Below are 27,082 nucleotides of genomic sequence, written 5' to 3' on the forward strand. Positions count from 1 at the left end.
CTGAGGCACAGACAGAATGACTTGCTCATGATCACAATGTGAGTAGGACACATTGAACTCAGCTGTCAGCCCACGCAAAACTGCTGCGCTCAAGAAAGGTCCCCAGGTAACAACTGAGAGACCGTCCTGAGGCTGGCACTGTCAAAATTCCTATTTTACAGACGATAAGACTGAGACTCAGAGAAGCTGAGCAACACACTCAAGGCCACACAGCATTTGAAGCCAGGCTCTTGAACTATGTTTCGGACTGCTTCCCGATTATACTGAATTTTGCACAGCATCTGGTTCTACTCTACAAAATGCAGCTCTCTCATACCAGCCACTGTTTCCTGCAGAACACGATCCACAAAAGACAAATTCCAGTGACAAGGTGGTGAGCTGGATGGAGACAGGGATTAAAAAGCGGTGCCTCTGGCCCCGTGGAAAAGCTCAATGGCCACCAGGTTCCCTCAGGGGGTGGCTTTTCTGCCTCAGAGAAGTGATTATGGGAGGTCGAGCGCTCTGGGTGGCAGGGTTCAGGGCTGCTGAGGCATCTATAGGAACCCTGATCACCTCCAGGCCAGAACCCCCACCACCCAGCTGTGGGGAACCAAGCCTGGGGCGCCAGCCTCCCCCCAGGCCAGATCAACAACTGTCAACCGGGGCTTCTCATTGCCAGGGGCAGGCATGCCTTGAAAAAGCACATTCTGTTTTATAAAATATATATTTAGAAAGCAGAGCCCAGAAACAAAGCACCGGTTGCTCACATGGCCGAAGCTGCGGGGGTAAAGCTCAACAAAACGTCAGTGGGAGCAGGTGGGTTCAAAAGAGCACTCTTCTCAGAGACACCTGCGGGCTTCCCGAGTCTCTGACCGGAGTCAGGGCCGCGTGGGAACCCGGCGGCCTGTGGGCAGTGCTGGCCTGCTGTGTTCTCCGACCCAGGGAGCTTCGTGACAGGCTGAGCGACCCAAAGACAGCTCTGCCAGGGACTCCAAATGGAGAGGACGGCAAAGCAGCACACACACTCTCACACGCAACACGTGCACACTCGACACGCTGCATTCCTTCCCATGTGTGCACACACAGTATGGCTCACACGCTCACACGCAATGGGGTGGTCACATCGACATGCTTTCACATGCAACACACAGGCACACAACATGCTCCCCCACGAGACACGCTCTCCTATTCATGTGCACGTGTTCAAAATGCGTGCTCACACACACCCATTACACACACACGCTCATACTCACACATGCACACACATGGCTGCCTGGACACACACAGACCCACAGTCATGCACCTGTGTCCTCCCCAAGATGCTCACACAAATCCATGCACAGACAGAAAAACACAGGCAGGACCACAGAGAAATAAGCCCAGACCCCACCACACCCATGACCACCTCCCAAAGACACACACAACTCAAGAACACACACAGGAAGAGTCATACCCAGTCTCACACGTGGACAAGCCCCGAAAAACCACAATGCACACAGGAAAAGACACATGGAGGGCCACACCCGCCGCACACACCTGCCTGGGGGCATATACAGGCTCAGGCGAACGAACAAAGTCACCGCCTCCTGCTCTAGCGTCCACAGGTCCTCCCACCCGATGGCAGGTCCGAGCGCTCACCCTGGGCAGGGGTATCCAGACCCCGGGAGCAGCGCCGTCGTTCCAGCCCAGCCCGGCAGCCTGAGCCCACTCCAAGGGCCTGTCAAGCAGCACCACCAGCAAATAAAGAGCGAATGTGCAAAAATAAAACCGAAAGGCTGCGATAAAGCAATCCCCTTCCCACAGGACTCCGCGCTGACGCAGGTTCTGCTCTCTGCAATAAACATTTTCATTCTAATTTTAAAAGACATTAGCATTACCTCTTTGGCTCTCGATCCAGCCAGACGGTACCTCGCCTGCTGGGCCGCCCTCCGGCCCCACTGGGCAGCAAGAGGATAGACGCAGGCTCCCAGGCCTCATGCCCTGAGCCTACAGGTCACCCTGCACGATGGGTGCTGACCCAGGGACCTGTGGCCACCTGGCTTTTATTTCACATCATCCTTGTAGGAGCTCACTGAGGCTACACCCAATAAAGCAAAGAGACACACCACAACCTCAAACATCCTCTGGAATTCTGTCTCACTCCAGCCAGGATCCCTGCGGATCCAGCTGTGCCATCTAATATGAGCACCTTGACAAACTGGGGGGAGGGCTCGAAGTGAACCAGGCTCGATGTCTTCACCCCCTCCACCCCACAACTCACCCTGCCTACAAACTCAAGTCTCACCTCACACCTCCCAGAGTGACCCAATCCCGATTTCCAGGCTTGGCAAGGACTAAAGGGAGAAAGGAAACCACAGACTAGTTTGTGAAAGAGACTGAGCTATCTTTATGAGCTCAGAGGCTAAGACCCCCAAATTCAGCATCCAGTCTCAGCTCTCACCCTATCCTGCTCACCCTTAAGGCCCCAGGCCCTCTGAACAGGTGTTTTCTGCAAAGCCACCTCTGAGCCTTTGTTCAAGCTGTTCCCTCCTCCTAAAACACTTTGCTGTCTCTGCCCGAGTTGTACCTGCTGATCCTTCAGGTCCCAACTTTCAAGTCACTCCCCACCATACTGTTGGGAGCCTAAGGATCCCATGCTGAATGGGGCTGCCCAGTTTCTGCCTTCATTGAGCTATAAAGTTGGTGGCTTCCTTCTAGAAGTTTCCTTGACCTCCCAAACTGTATTGAGCACCTGTCCTCAGGTCCCACATCTCCAGGCCAGAATACTGGAGTGGGTAGCCTTTCCCCTCCAGGGGATCTTCCCCACTCAGGGATCGAACCAAGGTCTCTGGCATTGCAGGCGGATTCTTTACCAGCTGAGCCACAAGGGAAGCTTCTAGGCTCCCCGCTTAAAGGATGGCTCTTCCCAAGCTGGTTCCACCCACCTGAACCTGGATCTGTCACCCCCTGCTATGGGAACTAGGGGCTCCCCCAGGGCAGGGGGCAGTCTGCCGTGTCCCCACAGGTCTCCCTGCAGCCGGCATGGCATTAGCCTAATAGGTGGCTCCTGAGTGAGTAAAGAACAAAGAACTTATGCTGGCTGAGGCATGGTTCATGGTTTTCCTCTTCTACAGCCAAAGAGAGAAACCAGGAAAGGCAGACCTACGCAAGTCCTTGCTAGAGATAGGATATGACACGGGCTCTGTCTGGCTCCCAGCTCTTCTCTACTCTGCCCTGGGGCTGGTAGTACAGCCCTCTCCAGCCATTTCCAAATGTTTCCCCATTACTATATTAGCAATCAAAGCCCACCGGCCTCAAAAACCATGGAATGAAAAAGGGAAATGTCAGCAGATGGCTCACAGCAGCCTCAGAGCCTTCCCTCTGGGCCTTCTGAATCGTCCCACATAAGGGCTCTCCTGAGTGGTCCCAGTGCCACGGCCTGGCCCAGTCCCACCCCAACACAGGTCTGGACACTGCAGTAGCCCCTCCCTGTCTCCCTGACTCTGACCTTACCCTCTCACAATCCCTCCTCTCCATGTTGGCCTGAGGGCTCCTTGCAAAAGGTAACTGCTTCTGTCACTGCCACTCCAGGCTCAAACCTCTCCATGGCTTCCTGGAGCTGTCAGAATTAAACTCCTAAATCCTCACCCTTAGTCTCCAGGAAGAGTCCAATCTCTACGTGGTAGCCCAGAAGGTCCTGCCTGATCTGACATCCACCACCAGCTCCAGGTGGACCAAATGAATGAGTCACCAGCCCCCAGCGTCTCCAGTTCTCATACTCTGCGCCAACGCCATGCTGTTTCGTGTCTGATGCTGTATCCTGGTGGACAACATGGCAACCCTAATTCCCTGCCTGGGAAGCTCATCTTTCCAGACTCACGGAAAAGAGTTTCTCTGTGGCTTCTTCCCACCTCCCGACTCTGAGCCCCTGCACAGCACGTGCCCGGTGTCATAGAAACCTCCATCTTGCGCCGTCATGGGTGGTCTTCTCTCCCTGGTGACCCTCTTGAGAGCAGGAGTCCCATCTTATTTATCTAGGGGCTCCCAGATCTGGCCCGGCGTAGACACATTAATATGTATTAGTGATTACTGCTGTGATGAATATATTCTTCAAGCTCCCTCTGTGGCCTGGTGCCTTGCTCTAAGCTCTCGTATTAGTTTGCTTCTAATAAATCAAGCCAAAAGGAAAGATCCAGATGCTTCAGCTTCCTCCCCAATTCCCTGTGCTCCAGTCGGAAGGTGGAAGGCTTGAGGATTAACATGTGAGCAGTGGAAGGAAGGTCCTCCTCCCAGAAATGACACAGGCAGCGGGGAAGATGACAGGGCTCACCATCTCTAGACAGGCTCCTGAGTATCCGAGGACACGCTCAGCCTGAAACAGTGTGGGTCTTCATTCCAAGGCCACCTTGTGGGTCTCCAGGGTCTGAGGCCCCCACATGACCTTCCCTGAGCTCCTGTCAGTAGTCAGGACAGCGTTAGCATGAGGCAGGCTCTATGTCCTTTTAAAAAGAGGTGGGACCCTCAGGAAGGGACAGAAAAGACTCCCAGCACAGGGTCCCTAAGAGTGCTGGGTTCTGCCTGATGGGTTGGTAAGACCCCACTTCGAGGATTTAACACTTTATCTTAAGGAAAGAGACTTACTCTCTGAGGCTAAGATCTTTGCTACCCTCCAACTCCCCTGGACAATTCCAGCTCCAATCACACACCCACCCAGTGGTTGAGCTGGCCCTGCTTTCTGGAAGAAAAGAGGAGGCCAGAGACACTACTGGGAAGTGGGGACTTAACACATCAGAGAGGAAGGACAGATGATAGGAATGCTGTGTGGCCTCAGGCAAGTGACTTTATCTTTTTGAGGCTCAGTTTTCTCATCTTGAAAATGGGTATAAGTTATAAAAGCTTCTGAGATCCTACGTAGGAAGAATCTAGCATGGGGTCTGACCTCCCACTCTGTTCCACCCATGAGGGTCATTATGATGATATCTGGGGCAAACCCAACTGGCTTCGGAAGAGAAGGAAGATAGGACAGAGGGGAAGACAGAGGCCCAGAGTGAACAAAGAGCCTTGGCTTAGGCAGTCAGGGAACTTGAGATCATAGTCCCAATCCCCTCCAATACCCACTAGACAGGCTCCATTTTAGACCCTCTGGGCTACAGGAGTGTAAACCTGACTCTGGTGATGATAATGTTCTGAGTGTCAGGCAGCTCTTGGTCCTCCACACTGAGGTGGGGCTCAGTGGCTCAGATAATTCAGAGGCTGTCACTCATCCATGAGACACTCTTATCAGGTGTGGCCAATCCCCTTGAACTGTCTCCTGCCCCTGATTCACCGCAAGCTCTATTTGGTTCTGGGGAATGTGAAACTTCCTGGTCCCTGTGCCCTTCCTTGGTGGCTGAGAAGGTGAAGAATCTGCCTGCAATGCAGGAGACCTGGGTTAGATCCTTGGGTCAGGAAGACCTCCTGGAGAAGGGAATGGCTACTCATCCCAATAATTGTTTTATATTTATTTTTATGTATTCATTTATTTGGCTGTACCAGGTCTCACCTGTGGCATGCGAACTCTTAGTTGCGGCATGTGGGATCTGGTTCCCCAACCAGGGATCGAACCTGGGCCCCCTCCCTGCATTAGGAGCACGGAGTCTTAGCCACTGGACCACCAGGGAAGTCCCCACTCCAATATTCTTGCCTGGAGAATTCCATGGACAGAGGAGCCTGGTGGGCTACAGTTCATGGGGTCACAAAGAGTCGGACATGACTGAGCAACTAACACTTTCACACCTGTGCCCTTGCTGGAGGAAAGGGTGGGGTGGGGGCTCAGGGCCAGCGCCCTGCGGGCAGCTCACGGCTCCAGCACATAACATCTGCCAGAGCTGCCGTGGTTGGCGGGGGGCGGGGGCTCCCTCCAGTTTTCAGTGCGGACCACTTTCAACAAGTATTTCCTGACTGTGCAAGTCTGAACAGTGTGTCCCCTATCAAGGCCTCAAGATCTTGAAAGGGAGCAATAGTGTTCAAAGCAAACAAAACAGATCAAGAGACTGTGAGTTCCCTTGGGCCATGGAGAGCAAAATAATAATAAAAGTAGTACAATCAACAAAACATTAACAATAATAATAGCAGCTCTAACTTACTGAACATTAGCTTTATGTGGGACCTTACGCTGGGTCCTCCACCAGCAGTCTCTCATTTACGCCTCAGTATGGCTCTTCAGGAAGGGAGCACTGTTCCACTTATTTCACAAAGGAGGAAACATTTAAAATGATGAAGGCACTTCCTCCGCTATCCTGTTTCACAGACTAGGAACCAAAGATCCAGAGACGGCAAGCCACGTGCCTGAAGACACACCAGCAGATAACAGACCAGAATTTAATCCCATGGTTACCTGACCTTCATGGTCTTAACCACAGCTGTTTCCTTCCCAGAAAAATTCATGCCAGTCACTCAACAAACAGCTGCTGAGCCTTTAAGAAACTGCAGGAAGCGTCTGGGGCTGGGGAGACTATGAAGAACGTGAGAGTCCCAGTGCCTTTGCAGCTGACCAGCTAAATTGGGGACAACAGACACTAAAGGCTCCCTCACTCCCAAGGGTGTTTGAGGGGCGGGTAGGGGCCTATAAAGGAGACTGTCTAACACAGAGAGTCCACCTTTTCCTAGAGATCAAGAGAGACCTCATGGCTAAACAAGACGCTTTCCAGGCTGCACAGAACTTCTGGTTCTAAAAGGCAAGACAGACACTCACTGGGCAATCACATAAATCCTTTTTATCACTTAAAATGATGGGTGCCACCAAAGGGTCAGGCACTGTTACCAGAGCCCAGCGATAAGACACATATCCCTGCTCTCGGTCCTCACCAACCTTCCAAGCTGGAAGGAGCAGCAGAAGTTATTTACTTACCTAACGAAAAAGCCAGGTTTCTAGCACAATCCTGACCTTCCCCTGCCAATTCAGTCCCCCCTATACTTCTCCTGACCTTCCGGCCACAATGAAGTGGCCGGGGTTGCTCGCATGGGACCCACCGCAGCCTCTGCTTCTCCTCCTTCAAGTGTTTCTCAGAATTATCGATTCTGCCACCGGCATGGCCAGGATAATTTTGCTCAGCTTCAAATATCTGGTTCTCATGAATTCGTCGGCCAGAAGATTATAAAGTTTCCCCTAAAACATGGGGGAAAGATTAAGCCTGCTTATGGTTAATATACACTGCACCATGTCCATCAAGCTGCCTGTCTGCTATTGAAAGTTCGCTATTAGATACTTATTTAAACAGCCTTGCAAGGCTTCTGAGGAAAGTGCAGCTATGCATTTTTTCCCCTCCTGGCTGGCGAGAACGACTATAGATAAACATCAATTCGCTCCTGCAGATCACAGTCACAGTAAATAAATTTTTCAGGAAGCTTGAGATCCGCACAAAGGCTCCACCAAGCTCCCATTTCACACAACATCAATGTTTGGCCTCCAAGAAATAAAAGCTCTGAGGTGCCCGTCACTAGGGCAAAATTATCAATTGTCAAGTCACTTTTAAGAGAGAATAAGGAGCATTTTTTAGGAGACATTTCCTCCTATAGGGAAAAAAAAAAAAAGTGGATGGACAGTCATTACACCCACAAACTAACCATTAGGACTTTCCCCCTGAAAGCCCACGTGTCCATCCCCGAAACTTCTGGCCGCTGCCCCACTGCCCCTGGGCAGGCAGAAGTAGTCACAGCTCAGAGGAGCCCCTTCCGGCTGAGTTCAGTGACTTTGGTGACTCAGGCTTTGGGTTATTTTTACTTTTGTCAAAGTGGGTTTTTTTTTTAACTACTTTTAGAAGTGGCAGACAAGGCTTGTCTATTATAAAATATTTGTTGCAAACACACACACACACACACACACACACACACACACATTCACTTGCTCACCACCCCACACACAGTTCCCGTCTATGTAAAAATCTCAAGTCGCTGTGGTGTGAGGGACAGGAGATGGAAGCTGAGACACCCTCGTGGGCAAACCAGGGTTTATGTAACGCTCTGGGCTTCGTACTCAGCACTGTTCTGCTGGCGTCAGGCACTCAGAGAAGATGCCACTTTACAGATGGGGAAACCGCGGCATGGAGGAGCCTAAGGAAGGGAGATGGAACCAGAGAAGCGGGACTTGGACATACCTGCACTTGAATCCTAGCTCTACCACCTACAGCCATGTGCCCCTGGGCAAGTAACTTCAACCTCCTGGAGTCTCAGTTTCCTTCTCTGTAAAATGGGGACTGCAGCAGTCTCTGATTCACAGGATCACTGTGAAGATTAGCTTCTAAATACATATTCATTAGTTTTACTATGATGGGCTCAGACTCTTCTAAATCCAATCGCTGGCAGGAACCCAGGCTGGATATGAGAGGAGGGAGCACTGTCCAGGGGCAGCAGCACATTAGCCCTTCTTCTCAGCCTCGCACTTCATGCCAGGAATGTCCTCTCAGCCCCAGGTCCTCTGTCCAAACGACGAGACCCTGGACTCACAAGTCTTGAGCACTAAAATCCTTATGTGATGTCTTCACAACCAGTGAAGGTGCTGCTGATATTATCCCCAACTTATAGAGAGAAGCACTGAGGCTCAGGGAAGAGCAAGTTGTCAAGGACCAAGGAAACCACCACCCCAGACCTCAGCTCAGCCCTGCTCAGAAAGCTTTGCTTCTCCTCTCAACCACAGTAAAGACTTCAAGTCTCAGTTTTCTTCCGGTAGCATTTAGGAGTAACACTTGGAGCCCATTTTCCTGCCCATGTTTTGGGGGAGTCAGCCCCACACCCCCTTTCCACAACCCCAAAGAACTCCTAACAAAGCTCAGAGTGATAAGGACATGTGCTTGCAACATTTTCTAAAAAGGCTGGTACTGAGTTGAATAGGGCAGTGTTCCCCATCCTCATGCACAGAGTCATGTCCAGACTATGGCCAGAACCTCTGATTACGACCTTACTGAGAAACAGGGTTTTTGCAGATGTAATTATTAATAGAAAGATGAAATCATATTGGATTAGGGTGAGCCCCAAATCCAAGGACTACTGTCCTCAAAAGAAGAGGACACACAGAGAGAGGACAACTGTGTGACAATGAAGGCTGAAACTGGAGTGACAAAGCTGCAAGCCAAGGAACACCAAGGACCGCTGGGCATCATCGAAAGCTCTTAGAGCCTTTAGAGGGAGTACGGCCCTGCTGATACCTTGATTTCAGATTTCTGGCCTCCAGAACTGTGAAACAGTAAATTTTTGTTGTTTTAAGCTAGTTGCTGGTAATTTGTCACAGCAGCCTTAGGAAACTAATCCAGTGCTATTCTATGAAAATTACACAGAACCATGAGTGACAATTATCTGGGCTTTTGGAAAGTTCCAGGCAGGCTGGGGTGAAAAATCAAAATGGGCCCCAGTTGGACAACTGAGATGAGGTGGTCCAGTCCTGTACCCCTTGATGGGGGTACAGAAACTCCCCATGGAGTTTCCCCCTGTACTGAAGGGGCTGGACTGGGAGTACAGGCCATCCAGTTACACTTGACCTTGGCCAGCAATGACCCCAGCTATGTCTCCTCCAGACCTTCGTGAAAAGGGCATGGCTGAGTCAGGAAATTTACCTTGGCAGCCTTCAGGCTGTAAATATCACTTCCTTCCCCTGAACAGTAACACCGAGGCCAATCTCCCAGAATTATTTATTGCCAATTGCCTCTTCCTGAGGCCATTCTCGGTATCAGCACTGTACCCAGTCGCCTTGCCTCTGGCTGGAGTGGGCTCAGGGACTCCTTTGGCGACAGGTGTGCAAACTGAGGCTGGGAGTGGCTCCAATTAGCTAGGACACGGCACAGCCAGGTACAGACCCCAGTTTGTTGGACTCCATCACCCGTGCCTCTAACCCAGAAGATGAAGAAGGCAGTAACACATAGAGAGGCTGTGGTACACAGCTCCATAAATACCGATGCTTGTTCTGGAAACTTCAGTTTGGCGATGGCACTGTTTCTCAGCACCTCTTCTGAGATAAGTGAGAGAAGGGAGGAGAACCCCAAACCAGTCTTCTACAATTAAAAGGAAAGAAAACCAGTAGACAGTATCTGTGTTAAACAGATTAGACTGTGGCATCTTTGAAACACCACTGGACAAAATAAGGGAGTTATATCTTTAACGCCCGGTGCCTTGTCCCCCTGGGAATTTTCATGAGCTCTGAGTGGGGGTGGGAGTTTGGGGGTTCTGCTGTTCACTCTGAGGTGCCGGCTCAGGAAGCTTTCCATTTGACCCTCCCTGGACCCAAGAGATGGGGAACGTGGAAACCATCCCAAGTTACAGAGGAAAGCATGAGAGGTAAAGGGGCCTCCCTCATGTGGTCCAGCCTAGAACCCAAATCAGAAATCGAGCTTACTCAAGATGCTCCCTCTTTGGGCCCCTTGCCAAGTTCTGTCCCTTCCACACCAGATATTCACCAATGTCCTAAATTCACCCACTTCTGTACAAGTCCACTCCCACAACTCTGCTCCAGTCCCGGTGATTGCTCACCAAGATGCTGTAGCAGCCTCCACTTGGGGCTCACCTCTGCCCTGCTCTGCTCCACACACCACCCAGAACTACTTTTCTCAAATGTAAGTCTATCTGCACCACTCCTCTGCTCAAAACCCTCCATGGCTCTCCATCACCCTCAAGATGAAGTCCAATTCCTCACTCACTTACAAATCTCCCTGGAATCCCTCTAGCCTACTCTGTCTTAACAGAAAAAGAGATGGAGGGCCACAGTGACTGGGTTCTGCTTTACGCTTGTTTAACGTTCAAGTATTACCGTCCTGGTTTCAGTTCCCCAAATGCACCTGCGCTAACCTCTGAGCCTTTGCACCTGTTGTTCCCTCTCCCTGGAATGTCCTTCTATCCTCTGCCTCCCACTCACCTAGCAAAGCCTAGTCATCTTTCAGCTCTCAGCTTAGGTGCTGTCTGCAGCAGAAAACCTCCCAGCCCCTCTGGATGTCCTCTATTACAGCACACACCATCCTGCTCAGGAAACCAAGAGGTAAGCAGAACTCGAGTGTGGGAGATCACATGCCCCAAGAAGCCATGTCAGGGCATATAACTCAGGAAGGGGCTTTGCTCCTTTCAACATACTCTGCTCAGAGCTCTGAATATCAGGGCAGTTAGGTAAGAGTTTCCTATCAAACCTCAGATGCTGCCAGCGATTTTTGTTTCTTGCAAAGTGTTGTCAGTTTTTCTTATTTAGTCCTCATTATCCCCATTTCTCAGATGAGGAAAGTGAGGCTTGGAAAAGAGAAATCACTCGCCTCAGGCCACAGTCTGGAGATTTGCAGGGCAAGGACTCCATCTCAGCACCGCGGACCTCATCACAGAACCTGTGCCACATTGCCCTGAAATCAGCAGCTGGGCAAGACAAGTCAAAGGAACTATAATCACCACCATAGGATGCTAGAGGTAGGAAGGACCACCCCTCCACCTGCAACAACCCCAGTTCCTTTTCCATTCCATGCTTCAGTCCCCCCACCTGTAAAATGGGTATAAAGAAACCAACACTTCAATGTCCTCGCAAAAGCCTAAGGAGTAGGGAGGGGAGGGGGTCGTGACTCCTGAGGTCAGCAGGCCACTTAGGAGCAGCCAGGTGGGAAGCCTAGGCTTACTCTCAGCCACCTCTGCCCTACCGAGTTGTCACTCACTTTAGCAGTCACCTGCGGTGCCCACCTAAGGGGTCAGACATCAGGTGACTGCACGAGGGACCCATAAAACAGTGACGTCACATCCAGCTACTTCATGAAGCTGCTGTGTAAACCTGAGTTAATGTATCACAGAATAAGGGTTCAGCCCATTGTATCTCTCATAATTAATGAAGGGCTTTCAGTCCCTCATTTTTTAACACTGAACTTCTTATTGTGAGATAATTGTAGACTAATGCAGCTATAACAAAGAATGCAGAGAGAGCTCCCATACCTTTCATCCACTTTTCCCCTTGGTAATAACTCACAAAGTAGCAACACAAAATCACAACTAAGGCACTGACACTGATACAGTCAACACACACACCATTTCTATCACCATAAGGGGCCCTCGCACTGCCCTTTCATAATCACACCTCCCTCCCTCCCTGTTCCCATGCCTCGTCTGTTATCCATTTCTGTCTTCTCAAGGATGCTATATAAATGGAATCATCTAGTATGTCATCTTTTTTGAGACTGGCTTTTTTTACTCAGCATAATTCCTTCAAGATTTATCCAAGTTGTTAGTGTACCGTGTATGGTGTATTTTCTTGCTGAGTAGTGTTCCATGGTAGGGACCCACCATAGTTTGTTCAACCACTGACCAGTTGAAGAACATCTGGGTTACTTTCACTTTGGGGCTGTTATGAATACTGCTGCCGTGAACATTTATGTGCAGGCTTTTGTGTGAACTTAAGTTTCCATTTCTCTGGGATATGGCCTTTCCCAGGGGAAATATTAAATATTTTTAAACCCCTACAGACATATAATTTCATTGATTCAACCAATATTTATTGAGCACCTACCATGTGCAGGAGCTGTTCTAGGTGCTGAGGACAGAACAGCAAAAGAGGCTGACAAAGGCCCCTACCCTCTCAGGTAACACAGAACTGAATAATTGTGCAGACAACTTGGAGTGAAGTCCACTCTACAGCAATACATACAGAAATGGATAGAATTCTCTGATTAATGATAAAATTAGCACATGCTCCCATGAGTTAGGTCAAGTGTTAAACACTTGAGTGCATTTTCTCAAGGAAAATGCATTATCTTCTGGTTAAACCTGCACCGCCTGAAGATGAAGCGACAAGTCAAGGAGCCAGAACACCCTGTGGCAACTCTTCACTCAGGGCGTTTTCTTCAGAAAGCTCCCTGTCATACTGAAATGAGCCTACGATGTTCCCATTTCAGATGGCCTTCAGAAGCACCGACACCATCGCCTGACAGCTTGAATTAACAGTGAGCAACATTTCCTGAGAATATTTACTGCACACACATTATCACTTTTAATCCTCATAAACCATAAACTACTCCTGGAGATAATGGCACTACTAGCCCATTTTACAGAAGAAGAAACTGAGGTTACAAGAGGCTAAGGAACTTGCAGAAGGGCCTACATACCACTGAGCAGGGCAGAGGAAAGTGATTTGATGGCCTAAAAAAGGAGCATTCTTCCTCTCTTGGTCCTGCACCCACTTCTGTGATGTTAACTGTCTTCTTCTCCTGGGCACCACATACCTCATTAAAGGCCCTGGGCAGTGATGGTTTCCAATATAAATTGAACAGTTTCTTACTAACTATGAAAGACCTAAATGCTGATCACCTCAATCGATACGTTGTAAGCTCTCATCGTTATAAAAAGAAATAATCAGGTCAGCTGAACTCATTCCCTGTGATCACAGTGTTTCCGTCCTCAATGCACCTTTGGCCACCCGATTCCAGATGCCAGTGGACTCAGCATTTCCTCTCTCATGAGATAAACTTCATCTTAAGTCCTGAACTCCTGACATCCATTGCTCTTGTGACAATAAAAATGCCAGCCATGATATAGTAGGAATATTTAACCTCCAATGTCACCAATATCTTCAGCAGTTGCAGAAAGGTTGTTTTTGCTCACCGACAAGGGGACTGGAAGCTAGGGGACGATTACTGTGCGCATTGTCAGAGAGGCCCCAACATGCTGCTGTGTTGCTTCTGGGTTAAGAAGAAGGAACCCAGGAATTATGCTGCTGGAAAAAGGCTGGGCACAAGCCAGGAACCTCTGGCTTCTCCATCTGCACTTCTGTTCCTCAATTTCTGATCTCATGTGGTAAGACATCTCCCAAACCAATGCCTGGCACAGAAAAGGATTTCTATCAACATTCCCTCACTTGACAACAAGGAACTGAGCATCTATTTTGTGCAGGCCCTTGTTCGAAGGTGGGGAGACAGAGGGGAGCAACAACATTTCTCAAACCTTACCTTTCAGTGGGGGTAGATAGACCCCAACACAATAAACAACCGGATACACAATTACAAATTGAGACAAATGCTGGGAAGAGAACCAAAGGGTGTTGATAGAAGAATAAAGGAGGAAAACATGATTTAGCAAAATGGTCAGAGAAAGCTTCTCTGTGGGGACAAAGGAGCTGAAGGAACCAGCCAGGGGAGAAGGAACGGCATGTGCACAGATTCTGGGGGCAAAAACAAGCCTAGAGGATTTCAGAAACTAGATGCATTCAGGGAAGTCTCTAGCTTTATCTTCTCTCACGCTTCCCTTCTCACTCACTTGGTCCCATCCTTATTCTCTTTCAAGATGTTTCAAATTTTCCCTATGTATTTCCCCTTCAGGGAATGCCCAGAACTCCCTCCCATGGCCTTCTGCATGACCTGCTCCAGATGTGTGCTGGTAAATGCTTAACAACCAGATCTCTGGAAAGAAAGCTCGAATCGGTTGCATTTGCCAATTTCCATGGAGTAAATACTCCGACCCTGGCTGAAAGCTACCGACCACGTTATCACTGAACAAGGAGCTGGGAGCAGATGGGTACAACGGGCTCTCTTGTGAGACTGCCAAGCTAACTCCAGCACACCACTGGCCTGTTCCCTCACTTCATTCAGGTCTTTAAACATCACCTCTTGAGAGAAAACTGTCTTCATTCCCCCCATCAAAAGCAGCAACCCCCCACCCCCCCAACAATCCCATCCTCTGCCCTGGTTTACTTTCCTTCCCCTCCTCTCACACCTGGTATTCATTTGTTTCGCCAGCACCTGTCTCCCCTACTAGGGGGGAAGCTCCACGAAGCAGGGAATCACTGGCCTCCAGAACAATGCCTGGCACATAGCAGATGCTCAATAAACATTAAGAGCTAGAAGGATGATGAGAAGGCCCATGTGTCTGCGCTGTGGTGACATGAGGAAAAGACAGGGCTAGGTCTCGTTGCCCATGGCCTGGTGACTCTGATGTAGACACCGACGTTCCCCTGGGAGGCTTCTGAGCAATTGGACAATGACACTGATTTGTGTTTCAAGATGCCCTCTTTGGATGCTGGGTAGGGAGAAGCCCAGAGTGGGTAAAAGCTGAAACCAGGAGCCTCCTGAAGATGCTTCAGTGGCAAAGGGTGAAAAAGATGGAGAGACACCCCTCAACTGCCTTCCAGAAGAATCCTCAGGACTGGGAGTGGGGAGGCGTGGGGACCCTGACTATACCTTGAGAACTCCCTAAATCCTTTCCACCCAGCAGGAGCCTTTCCAGAAGGGGGTCATCAGGGAACCTGGGTGACGGCAGGCCCAGCAGGCCATCTGCCCACCCACCCACCACGTGGTTCCTCATTATACAGTGCAGTCACCGCTGCCAAGCCTTTGGAGCCACTCTCATACCATTTTGCTTTTAAAATAGAAGTTTCCTGTGAAACTGCAAATAATTCATTGCTGAGAGTCCTTAAAACGTTCACAGGTATTTAAAATGCTATATAATCAAGTTCACAAAAATATAAAGTGTAAGCGTTAAAATACTTTAATGTTCTAATTAAAACCGACCACTTATGCCCTGGCACTGATTCCTGTTTACTATTTCCGTAATAGCTGGTGGCCTGCTCTGGAAAAAAAGAATTTTTTTTTTTTTAATTGGCCTTAAAAAATAAAGAAAAAGTTAAGTTTGCTCTATCCAGTGATGCAGTGAAGAAACTGAACTCACACTCACAAAATATCCACAGGTTGCCAGCTGCTAAGGTGTGCGGCTGGGGAGGGCATCTGTGGGCCTCCCAACCTGCTCCCCTGGAACAGGGACTGGGCAGGAACAGGAGAAAAGGGAGCAGACAACCTTTGTATCAGGCTTGTGGGGATGGCCACTACCCCAGACGCTACCAACCACCCCACCTCATCAGTTAGGTCCTCACTATTCGAGGCCTGGAGGGAAGCTGTACTTATGTGTAAGGTTTAAGGAAGTGAGTCAAGGCTCTATCTGCTCCATAAACCCCAACCTCTGTCAAGCACAGTCATGATGCCTCTGCTCTTCCCTCACAAAAGTCTACTCAACTTTCCATTCCTGGCTCAAATGTCACCTCCTCAGAGAAGCCTTCCCTGATTATCCTCACTTCAGTATTCAATGAAATTGCCCTGTTGTCTGGTCTGCTCTCCCTGTTCTTCTGTGTCAAAGGGTGGCCTGTCCCCCTGTCCCCACCAAAGTCCTCTTGAATGAGTATGTTCTCTGGACCAAATGTGGGCTGCCCTGCTGACAGCAGCTGGAGTGGTTGCTGGGCCTCACCCTCAAACCTGGCTCCCAACACAAGAATTCCCCTTCTGGCACAGAGTGCCATCTGTAATCATATATTATCTATTTGCTTGTTCAGTGACCCCTCCTCCTCTGTGCTATAATTTTATAGGTGCCCAGGACCCACCTTTGCGCACATAGTAGGTGCTCATTAAATAACAGAGAAAAATGGTTTCTTAGGTTCATGAATCTCAGTCTTTTTTTAGAAAAAATGCCCATTTGGCTTATTTATTAACTCATTCATTCATTCAAAAACAACACCCTCCCCTTACCAAGGTCTCTCTTTGAGTTAAGCCCTGGAGATATCACAAGATGCACTGAGCCTAGGGGCCCCCCAGGCTCAATGAGTGAACCCCCTTCACTCCAAAGGGTTCTGCTTCCTTTCCCATCTGCTCCAGTCCCATGGGCTGGTCAGCTCCTGAGCCTTGGACACTATCCCTTAGAAGTCCAGGATCCAACATCTCTCCCCTCCATCATCTCCTTGACCTTCTAATTCCCTGGCCTTCTGGTTCTTGTTCTCAAAGGCCTCTCACACCTGCGCCCTCCTTCCTCATTCCTGCCCTTTTTCCGGGCTGCATCACTAATCACCAGCATGCTGGCTGCTCCCTGTTCCCACCCAATCTGACACAGTGGTTCTCATCTGGGGTTAACTGCGTCCCCCAGGGGATACCTGGGAACATCTGGAGACGTTACTGACTGCCACACTTAGGGTGGAGGCAGCTGGCAATTTGGTGGGCAGAGGCCAGGGATGCTGCTTAACATCCTACAACGCACAGGACGTGCCCCCACAGGAGGTGCTCAAACACTTCTGCCCGCTGAAGTTTCAAATCCGGAAATGCCCCAGATGCAACCAGTTCAGGCCACCAGCCTTTTATTTGGACTGCTTCCAATCCCTTTATTTTTGCCCTACAATGTACTGTGGTTTCCACTTTCCCTCTTTTCTCTTTTCGCTTCACCTCAGCTTGATGCAGAAGCCTGAACTGCTCCGTCCACAATGTAAGCAGAGACAAAGATGCTACCAAGCCACCTGCAGTCCCAGTACAGATGCCCCCAGCCTGCCCGGGGCAGTCCTGCTCCTGTGCGGCAGGTTGATTTCAAATGACAAGATAAAGCATTCTCCTCCAAGCTGGAAACCTAAAAACCTCCTGAAGAAAGCCAAACACAAAAATCACCTATAATCTCCACTACCCAAAGAAAATGCAGAAGAGACCTAGGAACTCTTCCACTCAGGACTGAGGGAGCTGGAATGTGTAGACATACCTCCTGAGACTGAGGGCTGATCCCGAGAGTTACTCAGCACTTCTGGCCTGCCCCCTCTCAGGAAGTGGTCTTAAGGTTGTGGACAGAAGCCCCCAGGGAACAAAGACACATCGCCAGCAAGCGAAAGCTTGTCAGAGGACACTGCAAAGTCCCAAGAGACGGGCATCAGTGTCTGTTCATCTGCTTTTGCCTCTGCCTCAGGTTACACAGAGAATGGCCATGACCCCAGAATGAATTCTCATTGCATCCAGTAATCGCCCCTCATTTCCATTTGGGGATCCCTGACCCATCCCATCCCACTCCCTCTCAAGTGCCATGAACATGTGCTGTGCTTTTTTGGCAAGCCAGCATCAGAATCTTCTTCTTGTGGGTAGAAAAGTCCCTCCTTCAAGAGTCTTGCTGTGAGGCTGAGTCAGTTTCTGTGGCTTGCAACTAAGAGTCCTGGATGGGGTTCTTCACAGACTCTAGCGATAAAGCTCAAGACCCAGGTCTAAGCATGAACAAGTCTCATTCATCTGGCTGGGGAGGCTCTGCTTGTTCTGATTTACAGAAATTATATATAAAAAAAAACAAAAGGAAATTACGCACTGTGTGCTGCTCAGCTTCAGTTTTTAGCCACATAACCATGTGCTGAGGAGGTTTCCCCAGGACAATAAGGATCATCGGTCTTTCTCTTCTTAAAGAACACTTTCCATAGTTTTTTTAAAAAAATGAAATCACATGAACTTTGCTTGGAACAATTTGGGATACCTCCTTGAGAAAGTGAGAATCCAGGAGGGTATTTGCAAACCTTGGCCAGACTCTCTAAGCAGATGATAGCCAAAGGCAAACTGCAGGATCATGACCCCTGGTGACCCCACAACTGCAGCAGCTAATCAGGACTGATCACAGGGTGGTTAGGGCTGGTTGTCGGGTCCCAGACACTAAATCCACTTCTCAAAAATGCTGCCATTACCAAGGCATCTTTATTATTCATTTAATACTTATAATACAACTATAATAGGTCTTATCTATTGAAGAATTACTGTGTTGGGAGTTGTACCAAGAACTCAACCTCCACATCACTGGATCTTCACAGCAACTCTGTGATAGCTATTATCAACAGTGTCTCCATTTTAAAGGTGAGGAAAAACTTATCAGCAGTTTGTTGAGTGCTTACTATGTACCAGGCACTGTGCTGAGGGCCTCACACTGATTTATTTCATTCATTCCTTCAACAGATATTTGCTGAGCACCTACTACGTGTCAAGCCCCATTTTAGCTGCTAGGAAGACAGCAGCAAGCAGAAGAGACAAAAAAATCTCTGCACTGCTGGGGCAACTATTTTAAAAGCAAAAAACCAATAAACAAGGTAAATAGCTAAGAGCATGTTAAGTGCTAAGGAAGAAAAAAATATACAGCATGGAAGAGAAGAATGGTGTGTCTGTTTGTGTGTCTGTGTGTGTGTATAGTGAAATTTTACTTAGGGTAGCCAGAGAAGGCCTCCCTGACAAGGTAACTTTTGAGTGAAGACTAAAGTGAAGAAGCATATTATGCTGACATGTGAGAAGAGAGAAAAGCAACAAGGCCAGAGATAACCATCAGTTCCATTTTACAGATGAAGAACTGAGGCCCAGAGAACAGGCTGGCTAAAGGTCACACAGCAAGCAAGTGGATGTGCCAGGACTACCATCAAGGACTTCTGGCACTAGGTCAGATAGTTCTTTCCATTGAGATCCCTCGGTGAGCAATGACTTGTGTCTAAATTAAGATGCTTGTGAGAGCCTGCCTGTCACCTAGGAGAGATGGGAAGTGAGTCAGGCTTCCTCCTACATGGTCCCAAATCCACATGGACACTCCCAGGCTTGAGCGCACACACAGGTGTGCATGTAGGCCCTTCTGCCTCCCCAACAATGCAAGTGCAAGAACAGTGTCGCTGAGGGATGTGCAGCGATTAAGCTAATAAATAAAGCTGCCCAATCGATGGTTCCTGGAGCAGAGCACTGGGGAATGAGAAATTGCTACTCGTGTCAGGAAAATCCAGCTTCTCTCAAAGACTGACCAAATCTACACTTCAATCAATAGCAACAGGTAAGAGGGGCTGAGCGGGGAAGAGAGGTGTTGGGGCCTGAGAAGGGGCTAAAGTCACCAGGTACAACTATGTGACTGCAGGCAAGTGACAAGCCCTCTCCGAGTCTTATCTGTAAAAGAGGCGGTGGGAACACCAGTCATTGCTCCAAATGCCACTGTAGGTCCATCCGGCGAATGTCACAGCGCATCACAAATAGCACGACAATTCTGACCAAGCACCACATGTCTGTGGCATAAACTTAGAGGTTACGAGATGGTATAGAGGAGAAAATGAATCTCCCACTCAGCCCATGTGCCCATGCCAGGGGAAACCAACTACTGTTAGCAATTTCTTATGAGTTCTTCTGGAAAGTTCTATACCAACAATTATTCTCACTTGCTTGTATGTGCAAAGAGCAATTTGTCTGAGGTCACTGGCTTGCAAAAGGCAGTGTTCACACTGGAAGCCCTCACATCTATCTAATTTCTCAGCCCAAGTACCCAACTTCTGTGCTATCCTGTTTCTAGCTGTTCCAGTCGGAAGGGAAGTCTGGAAGACCAGTTCACAGACAAGCAAGGTTTCTACCACAGAGAACCCCTCCACTCTCCCTGGGACCGGGCCACCACCAACTTGGGCTACAAGCCTCATGTGGCCAGGCTGGGGCCCCAGCTGGCCCAAGCACCATTTCCTCTTCCTTAGCCACCTGGCCACAGACCAGAATTGCTGAATCTGACCCCTTCTCCCCACTCTGTGTCCCTAGTTCATGCCCTCATTACCACTGACTGGATGGCTACAACAGACCGCATTTCCTACAGTCCACTAACCTCAGCTTGACCTTTTCTAATGTAAAACTTGAACAAGCCACTGCTTTGCTCAGACCCTTTCTAGAGCTCCCCACGGCACTGCAGATAAACCCAGTCTTCCTCCCACCTAACGCAGCCCCTGTTTACCTGTCCAGTCTCCTCTTCTATCTCCCTCCCTCCAGTCACCCATCCATCCACCACGTGTCCTTATCTGGTTCCTCCAGCACACAAGTCTACAGGCCTTAACCCTTATTGCCCCTCCTACCTGGTGCTCTGTTCCCATTTCTGATTTCTCTTTACTCAAGACAGACTTTCCTTGATCACCATTGAAATGCAACGTTCTTGTTATTTTTCCTCAGCGTTTTCTCACAAGGCTTTGCATGTTTCATAATTACATGCCTTGTTTTTCCTTCACTGCCTGCCTCCTCCTCCCCTAGACCAGAATGTATCCTCTTTGCAGGCAGGAATCCTGTCTCAGTAACAGCTTCATCCCTGACACCCAGTGCAGTACCTGGCACACAGCGTGGGCTCAACTGTTCAGTGAATGAAGAAAATGACCAGAAGCAACACCCTTCACAATGAACCTTCCATGCATTCAATCTGCTTCCTGGCCCACTTTCATACTATTGTTTTGAAAATCTCATAGAGGGTAGGGCTGAAAACCTCAGCCACCCCCAGTGGTAAAACACCTCTGCCACCAGCTCCCCCCACCCCGGCCCCCAGTTATTGCCAGGACTCCTTTTGTCCTCCTATCTTCCGTGCTGTTACATTAAGCAAAATTTCTCCATTGGCAAATAAATGCTTTTCCCATCAATAACCACGGATGACTAAATCAAACCTTTAGCTGCTGTTCTTATCTCTTAAACAGATCCATGGATTTCCCAACTAATCAGAAGGTGAATCAAAGGCTGCCATTTGAGGTGGGAGATAATCCGGTCAATTCTTCCAGGAGGAGGGACCTGGGTGGGAATTTGCGTATGGCCCCCAAAAAACAAACACTCGTGTAAATAAAGCCGGCCTCCATCCTGTCTCCACAATGCAACTCTTATTGAGTGAGTCAGGTGTTTGGCTGATTAAAAATTGATCCATTTCAAAATCTAATCAACAGAATAGGATTCTTTCATACGTTATCAAGAGAGCTGCTGACATCGAAAACCAAACCTGTTATTAACCCATGAACTCCAGTGACCTGCTGCTTGCCGCTCTGCAGGACCGTAAATTATTCAGTGGTCCAAGACCAGGGCTGGCGAGCCTGATGGATTTAGACGAGGGCGCAGTCCAGTGGGTTCAGGTCGATGGCGTGGCCCCGCCGGTCCCCAGGGGCTGGGTTCCAGACACTCGGGTTTTTCGTATCATGACTGCGAATACATTAGCCCTGCCACCTGGGCTTTGCCATGGCTGTGCCTTTGACGGAAAAGCCTATCTCAACTTCCCAAGCAGGGCAGGCAGGATAGCCCAGGCCTCAGGGAGCTGCAGGCCTGGGGAATGATATTATCCCTAATTCCCAAGTTAATAAATTATTTTCTTTGAACTACAGAAAAGGAAAAAATAAACAAAGACAAGGGGGGCCTGGCTACATTTTGCAAACAGTTAGGAACAGGCAATACAGTCAATTCAAATATTTTACCTCCTCGTGCAAGGAAGAGCTCTGTTGCAATGGGACTGTTTAAAGGAGGAGATGAAAAAAGCCAGCCATTGGCTGTTTATATGTCTAGCAGGACCCACAGGGGCCATGGACTCTCTCACCAACTTCTGGACTCTTTGACCTTGAATTAAAGCTTCATTAAGAGCCATATCTTATAAAAACAAGAGCAGAGCAAATAAAGGATTTTTTAAAAGGACACATACCCACGCCAAAGTTTCCATATTGCTAAGCAAGCAGGAAATCCAGCAGCAGCAAAGGCTGTACCTGGCGTCATTTGGGGGCCCGTGTTCCACAGTTGACCTGATTAGAAAGGATTTACAAGGGAAAATGTAAGAGTCCCAGGCAGGGCTGGAAGAAGATAGCAAACTGGGAGAAGACATCTGGACCACTTGACAAAGGGGACTGAGGCAAGTCACTTCCATGTTCGGAACAAGCAGACCCCCGCAGAGTAGATACCATCATGGGCTCCTCGAAGCAGCTGCTGGGAGAACCAGCAAGGCTCTATGGGCCACGCAGGCAAATAAGGTTCCAATCTCAGCTCTGTATTTCCTGGCTATGTGAGTTTGAGAAAATGACTCAATTTCTCACCCGCCAAATGGGAATAACAAAACAGCCATGTATTTTAAATCCAGCTATGTATTTTAAGGTAACCTTTATAAGAAAGTGAAAGTTGTTCAGTCATGTCAGACTCTTAGCGACTCCATGGACCCCATGGACCATTGAATTCTCCAGGCCAGAATACTGGAGCGGGTAGCCTTTCCCTTCTCTAGGGGATCTTCCCAACCCAGGGATCAAACCAGGGTCTCCTGCATTGCAGGCGAATTCTTTACCAACTGACCTATCAAGGAAGCCCTTTATAAGGAAGGCACATGGGAATTACTCAAATGCTCAGCAAATGGAATCTGTTGTTTTTGTTGTTAATATTATTGCTATTATTACGCCGGGTGTTAGTAGTGAATTCAGCATGCTCCTCAACTGCACTATCCCAACCCAAATGCTGGACCTTCATATAACTAGCAAATGTGACCTTCCTCACCAGCACATCAGGCTTAGTGGGAAGCCCAGAAAGTGCCTATAAAATATGTTTAAGCTTGAGAAGGCCCAGGTCCTGGGTTAAACTTCAAGCCCTGCCACTTGCTGGCTTTCTAACTTTGGGAAAGTGAATTCATCTCTCTAAACTTCAGCTTTCAAAACTTCAAAAAGATGAGATGACAGTAAGATGACAGATCTCATGGAATTCACTTATTAGTGCAGTTCCTGGCAACAGTAAGCCCCAATTAACGCTAGTTATCAGCATCATTATTATTCAGACTCAGTTTCCCACTTAATCAAGGAGGTTACTTTGTTCACTGACCAGTGAGAACTGAACCTGGCAGGGGCCTCTTGCTGAGTGGTCCTGAGCGAGCCACTCTACCTCTCTGATTCCTGGGTTCCTCACTAGTAAGGGTAAAAAAATGACAATATAAATTCCAAAAGACAAGGCCCCCATCTGGTTTCATAACAATACTATTCTCTCAGCAACAATAATTAGAACAATGCCCAGGCTACAACAAGCACTTAATGAAAGGAAGAAAAATGGAGCCCTAGTTAAACATATTTGCTTGATGAGTTCTTTTCCAGAAAACATGTGTCCAGCACAAGCTGTCAGCACCAAATGGACCTACAAGGAAGGTGAACATCTCCCTCTCCAGAACCAAACCCAAACTCTGAAGAGCCCCTTGTCGCTAGGATAGGCCCCCAGCCCACCCCCGCCTAGGCAGCCTGGACACTTTGGCTCTGTTCCAGAGAGCATCCAGGAGGCCAGAGAGAGGCTGTTTCCCCAGCCAACAAACTCTTACAGACCACCAGGAATCCTCTCTTAAATAATAATATATTTATAAATCTAAGACCCCTTCTGACCTCTTCTCAAAGCAAAAGCATCCTCTGAAGGCCCCAGGACGTGATCATATTGATCTTGTCTGAGCTGTAATTTCGTGGCTTTGAGTTGAGCAGACAGGGTCGGCCTGCCCAGATGGCTGCGGCCTGGCGGCTCTCGAGTGCCCAGCAGCAGCTGGGATGAAAAAGAAATCAGAGCTGTCCTCCAAAGTTGGGGAGAGCAGCTGCTGCACGCCAGGCTGAGGGCAGGGTCAGGAGCTGGTGGTGGACACCTCCTCCTGCCCTCAGACCTGGCCTGGCATCCTCTGAAGGCCCGTGGGAAACGGAATGAATGGTCCATGAGTCCCTGAGGCTCTGGTCTGGCAGGGTCATGGCAAGGGGTGCAGTTCTGAATCCAGGTCCTGCCCCTTGGCCAGGTCGGACCTTACCTGGACAGATGGTGGAGTCTCAGGAGGCCTCAGGCCTGAGCCCAAGGGGCACCGGTGCCCCCAACAGCGACAGTCAGAATCTAGCAGACACTTGGAGCTGAGACAGGTTTTCAGGCCAGCCAGGCCCGCCCTGCTGCTGGGGCTGCCGTCTACTGTTTACCCGCTGCCTGTTTTCCTCATGACAGGGCTTCCAAGAAGTGCAGACAGAAATCAATGGAGCTGGTCCTGGTGCCCAATCCCCCCACCTTTCTCTCCCGCTGCCAAAGTTCAGCTCTGCTTCCTGTAAAGCTGGGGCGGGCTCTGAGCTGGGCTGAGGGGTAGCCGGAAGTGGAGACGCCCCCTCAGTCCCCTGCCCAGGCTGGAGGCCTCGGGCAGAAGTGTCCCAGGAAAGGTCAGTCAAGGCCAAACCTTTCTTTTCCCCTGCAGGAGACAGCTGACCAGACAGGGAGCAGCAAGGAAGCATTTTCTCTGCCCCACCTTCCTTCCACACAGAACATCGTAAACATCGCTAAGCAGAAGTTTACTCTAAAGTCCAGGCTCACCTGGGGCCTTGGTTAAAAATTCAGACTCAACCCAGCCTTGGGGACTGGGTTTCAGGAGATGGAGGGTGGGACCAGGATTCTGCCCTTTAACAAGCCCTCAGGTGATTCAGTTGAGAAGCCAAGTTTGGGAAACCATATCTGTGTGCAAAGATGCAGCTTCCAGAATGCTAATCACTGGGATGCTCAAAAGAGAAAAGACCCGAAATTAAAGAGGACGGCTAGATGAAATACAGGACACCGGATCAATTTGAATTCAGATAAACAACAATTTTTTTTAAGTATAAAAACATCAAATATTGCACAGAATATACTTTAAAAAATATTTATTTATGTATGGTTGTGCCAGGTCTTTGCTGGGGCACACAGGATCTTCACGGTGGCGTGCAGGCTCCAAAGCACGTGGGCTCTGTAGTTTGCGGCACTTGGGTATAGTTGCCCCACAGCGTGTGGGATCTTAGTTCCTCAACCAGGGCTCACACCCACACCCCCTGTACTGGAAGGCAGATTCTTAACCACCAGACCACCAGGAAAGTCCCTGCAGGGGCATACCCTGGACCGGGTGTTCGTGCTCAATCATGTTCGACTCTTTGCGACCTCATGGACTGTAGCCCGCCAGGCTCCTCTGTCCATGGAATTTTCCAGGCAAGAATACTGGAGTGGGTTGCCATTTCCTCCTCCAGGGGACCTTCCTGACGCAGGGATTGAATCCATATCTCCTGCATTGGCAGGCAGATTTTTTAGCACTGTGTCGCCTGGGAAGCCCTGCACAGGATATACTTAGATTAAAAATTAATTGTTTATCTGAAATTCAAATGCAACTAAGTATTACCATTTTTTAGTTTTTGCAAAATCTGGCAACCCAAACTGAAAACCATTTACCATTCCACACCAAAGAACTGACATAAACCATAGCTCAACCACACAAGGGAAAATTTATAGCCACTAAATGGATAGCAGTCATCAACACAGCACTTGGCAAGTGCCAGGCCCTCTTCCACCTGCCTCACACTAATGAATTAGTGTAATCTTCCAACAATGGAGGCCAGTATTATTGTTCCTGTTTGACAAAAGAGGAAACTGAGGCACAAATAAGTGAAGTCACTCAGTCAAAGCCACATGGCTAGACAGAGGCAGAGCCAGGGATTGAATGAAAGTTAGATTCCAGAGGCAAGTACAGATTTAATCATCTTACTGTTCTCTAATGGAAAAATAAATAATAAAAGATACAAAAGACTTAACTCATGCAACCTATTATAAGGTGGAATAATACTTACATCTGATTTCATTACATAAAATTTATATATTAATTATAATACAGGTATTAGAAATTGTTAGGTCACACACAGTTGGCAGACGTATAAACTGAAACAACCACTTTGGGAAAAATGCTGGCATATACTATACTGAAGCTATGCAAATAATTCCCAATTAATTCCAGCAATTGCTGGGTTAATTGCTATAACCCAGCAATCCATTCCTTGGTATAAACTATGGGTCTCCACCAGAGGCGATTCTGCCCACCCCTGAGGGGACACTGGGCACCCTTTTGATTGCCACAACTGGCACCTAGTGGGCAGAGGCCAGGGATGATACTCAGCATCCTCCAATGCCCAGGACAGCCCCCACCACAAAGAATCATCCAGACCCACATGTCAGCTGTGTCAATATCTAGAAACTTTGATTTATACTCAAGAAAAACACATGCACCAGTTCAACCAGGAGACATTCAGGCACCAAAGTTCCTAGAAGTGCCGTTAGTAGGAGCCCCAAATTGGAAGCCACCCAAATGCCCATCAACAGGAGAATGGATGAATAAATTGTGGTCTCCTCACACAATAGAATGCTAGATGAGAACGAGAATGAATGAACTGCAGCTACACACAACAATGTGGATGAATCTCAAGAACATAATGTTAGTGAAAGAAGCCATGCAGAAAAGAGCACATGCTGGGTGATTCCTTTCACATGAAGTTCACAAACAGCGAAAACTAACACGTGCTGTTAGGAGTCAGGATGGGTCACTCTGGGGCATGGCTGGCAGTGGCTAGACGGGGCTTCTGGGGCAGGGGGCAGGGGAGTTCTATTTCTTAATCTGAGTGATGGTTCCATGTTTGTGACAAGTCATTGAGCTGAACATGTATGACCCATGACCTTTTCTGTATGTTTGTTATAAAAAAAAAAATCTAAAGAAATCATGATACAGATTTATCTCACAAACAGGTGATTTTCATTTTCTTCTTTTTGCTTATGTGTTCTTCCTACAATTTCTACACTGAACATACTTTATTTTTTTCTTAAATAAA

The 27,082-nt window shown here is 48.6% G+C and overlaps 1 protein-coding gene across 3 annotated transcripts in view; it reads right to left on the reverse strand.

Annotated features, from left to right (window-relative positions):
- CUX2 (cut like homeobox 2) overlaps window positions 1–27,082 on the reverse strand; it is a 268,877-nt gene that overhangs the window by 202,006 nt on the left and 39,789 nt on the right. The window contains exons 1-2 of one of the 3 annotated variants that reach the window (XM_043901849.1): window positions 24,238–24,360; window positions 22,138–22,234 (exon numbers count right to left, since the gene is read on the reverse strand). The exons of the other annotated variants lie outside the window; for them this stretch is intronic. Of the exons in view, the coding sequence (XP_043757784.1) occupies window positions 22,138–22,155 (18 nt within the window). The 5' untranslated portion in view covers window positions 22,156–22,234; window positions 24,238–24,360. Of the gene's footprint in view, window positions 1–22,137; window positions 22,235–24,237; window positions 24,361–27,082 lie in introns of those variants that run through there. 3 annotated transcript variants of the gene reach the window in all.

This window comes from Cervus elaphus, chromosome 5, assembly GCF_910594005.1.
Source record: "Cervus elaphus chromosome 5, mCerEla1.1, whole genome shotgun sequence".
Lineage (NCBI taxonomy): Eukaryota > Metazoa > Chordata > Mammalia > Artiodactyla > Cervidae > Cervus > Cervus elaphus.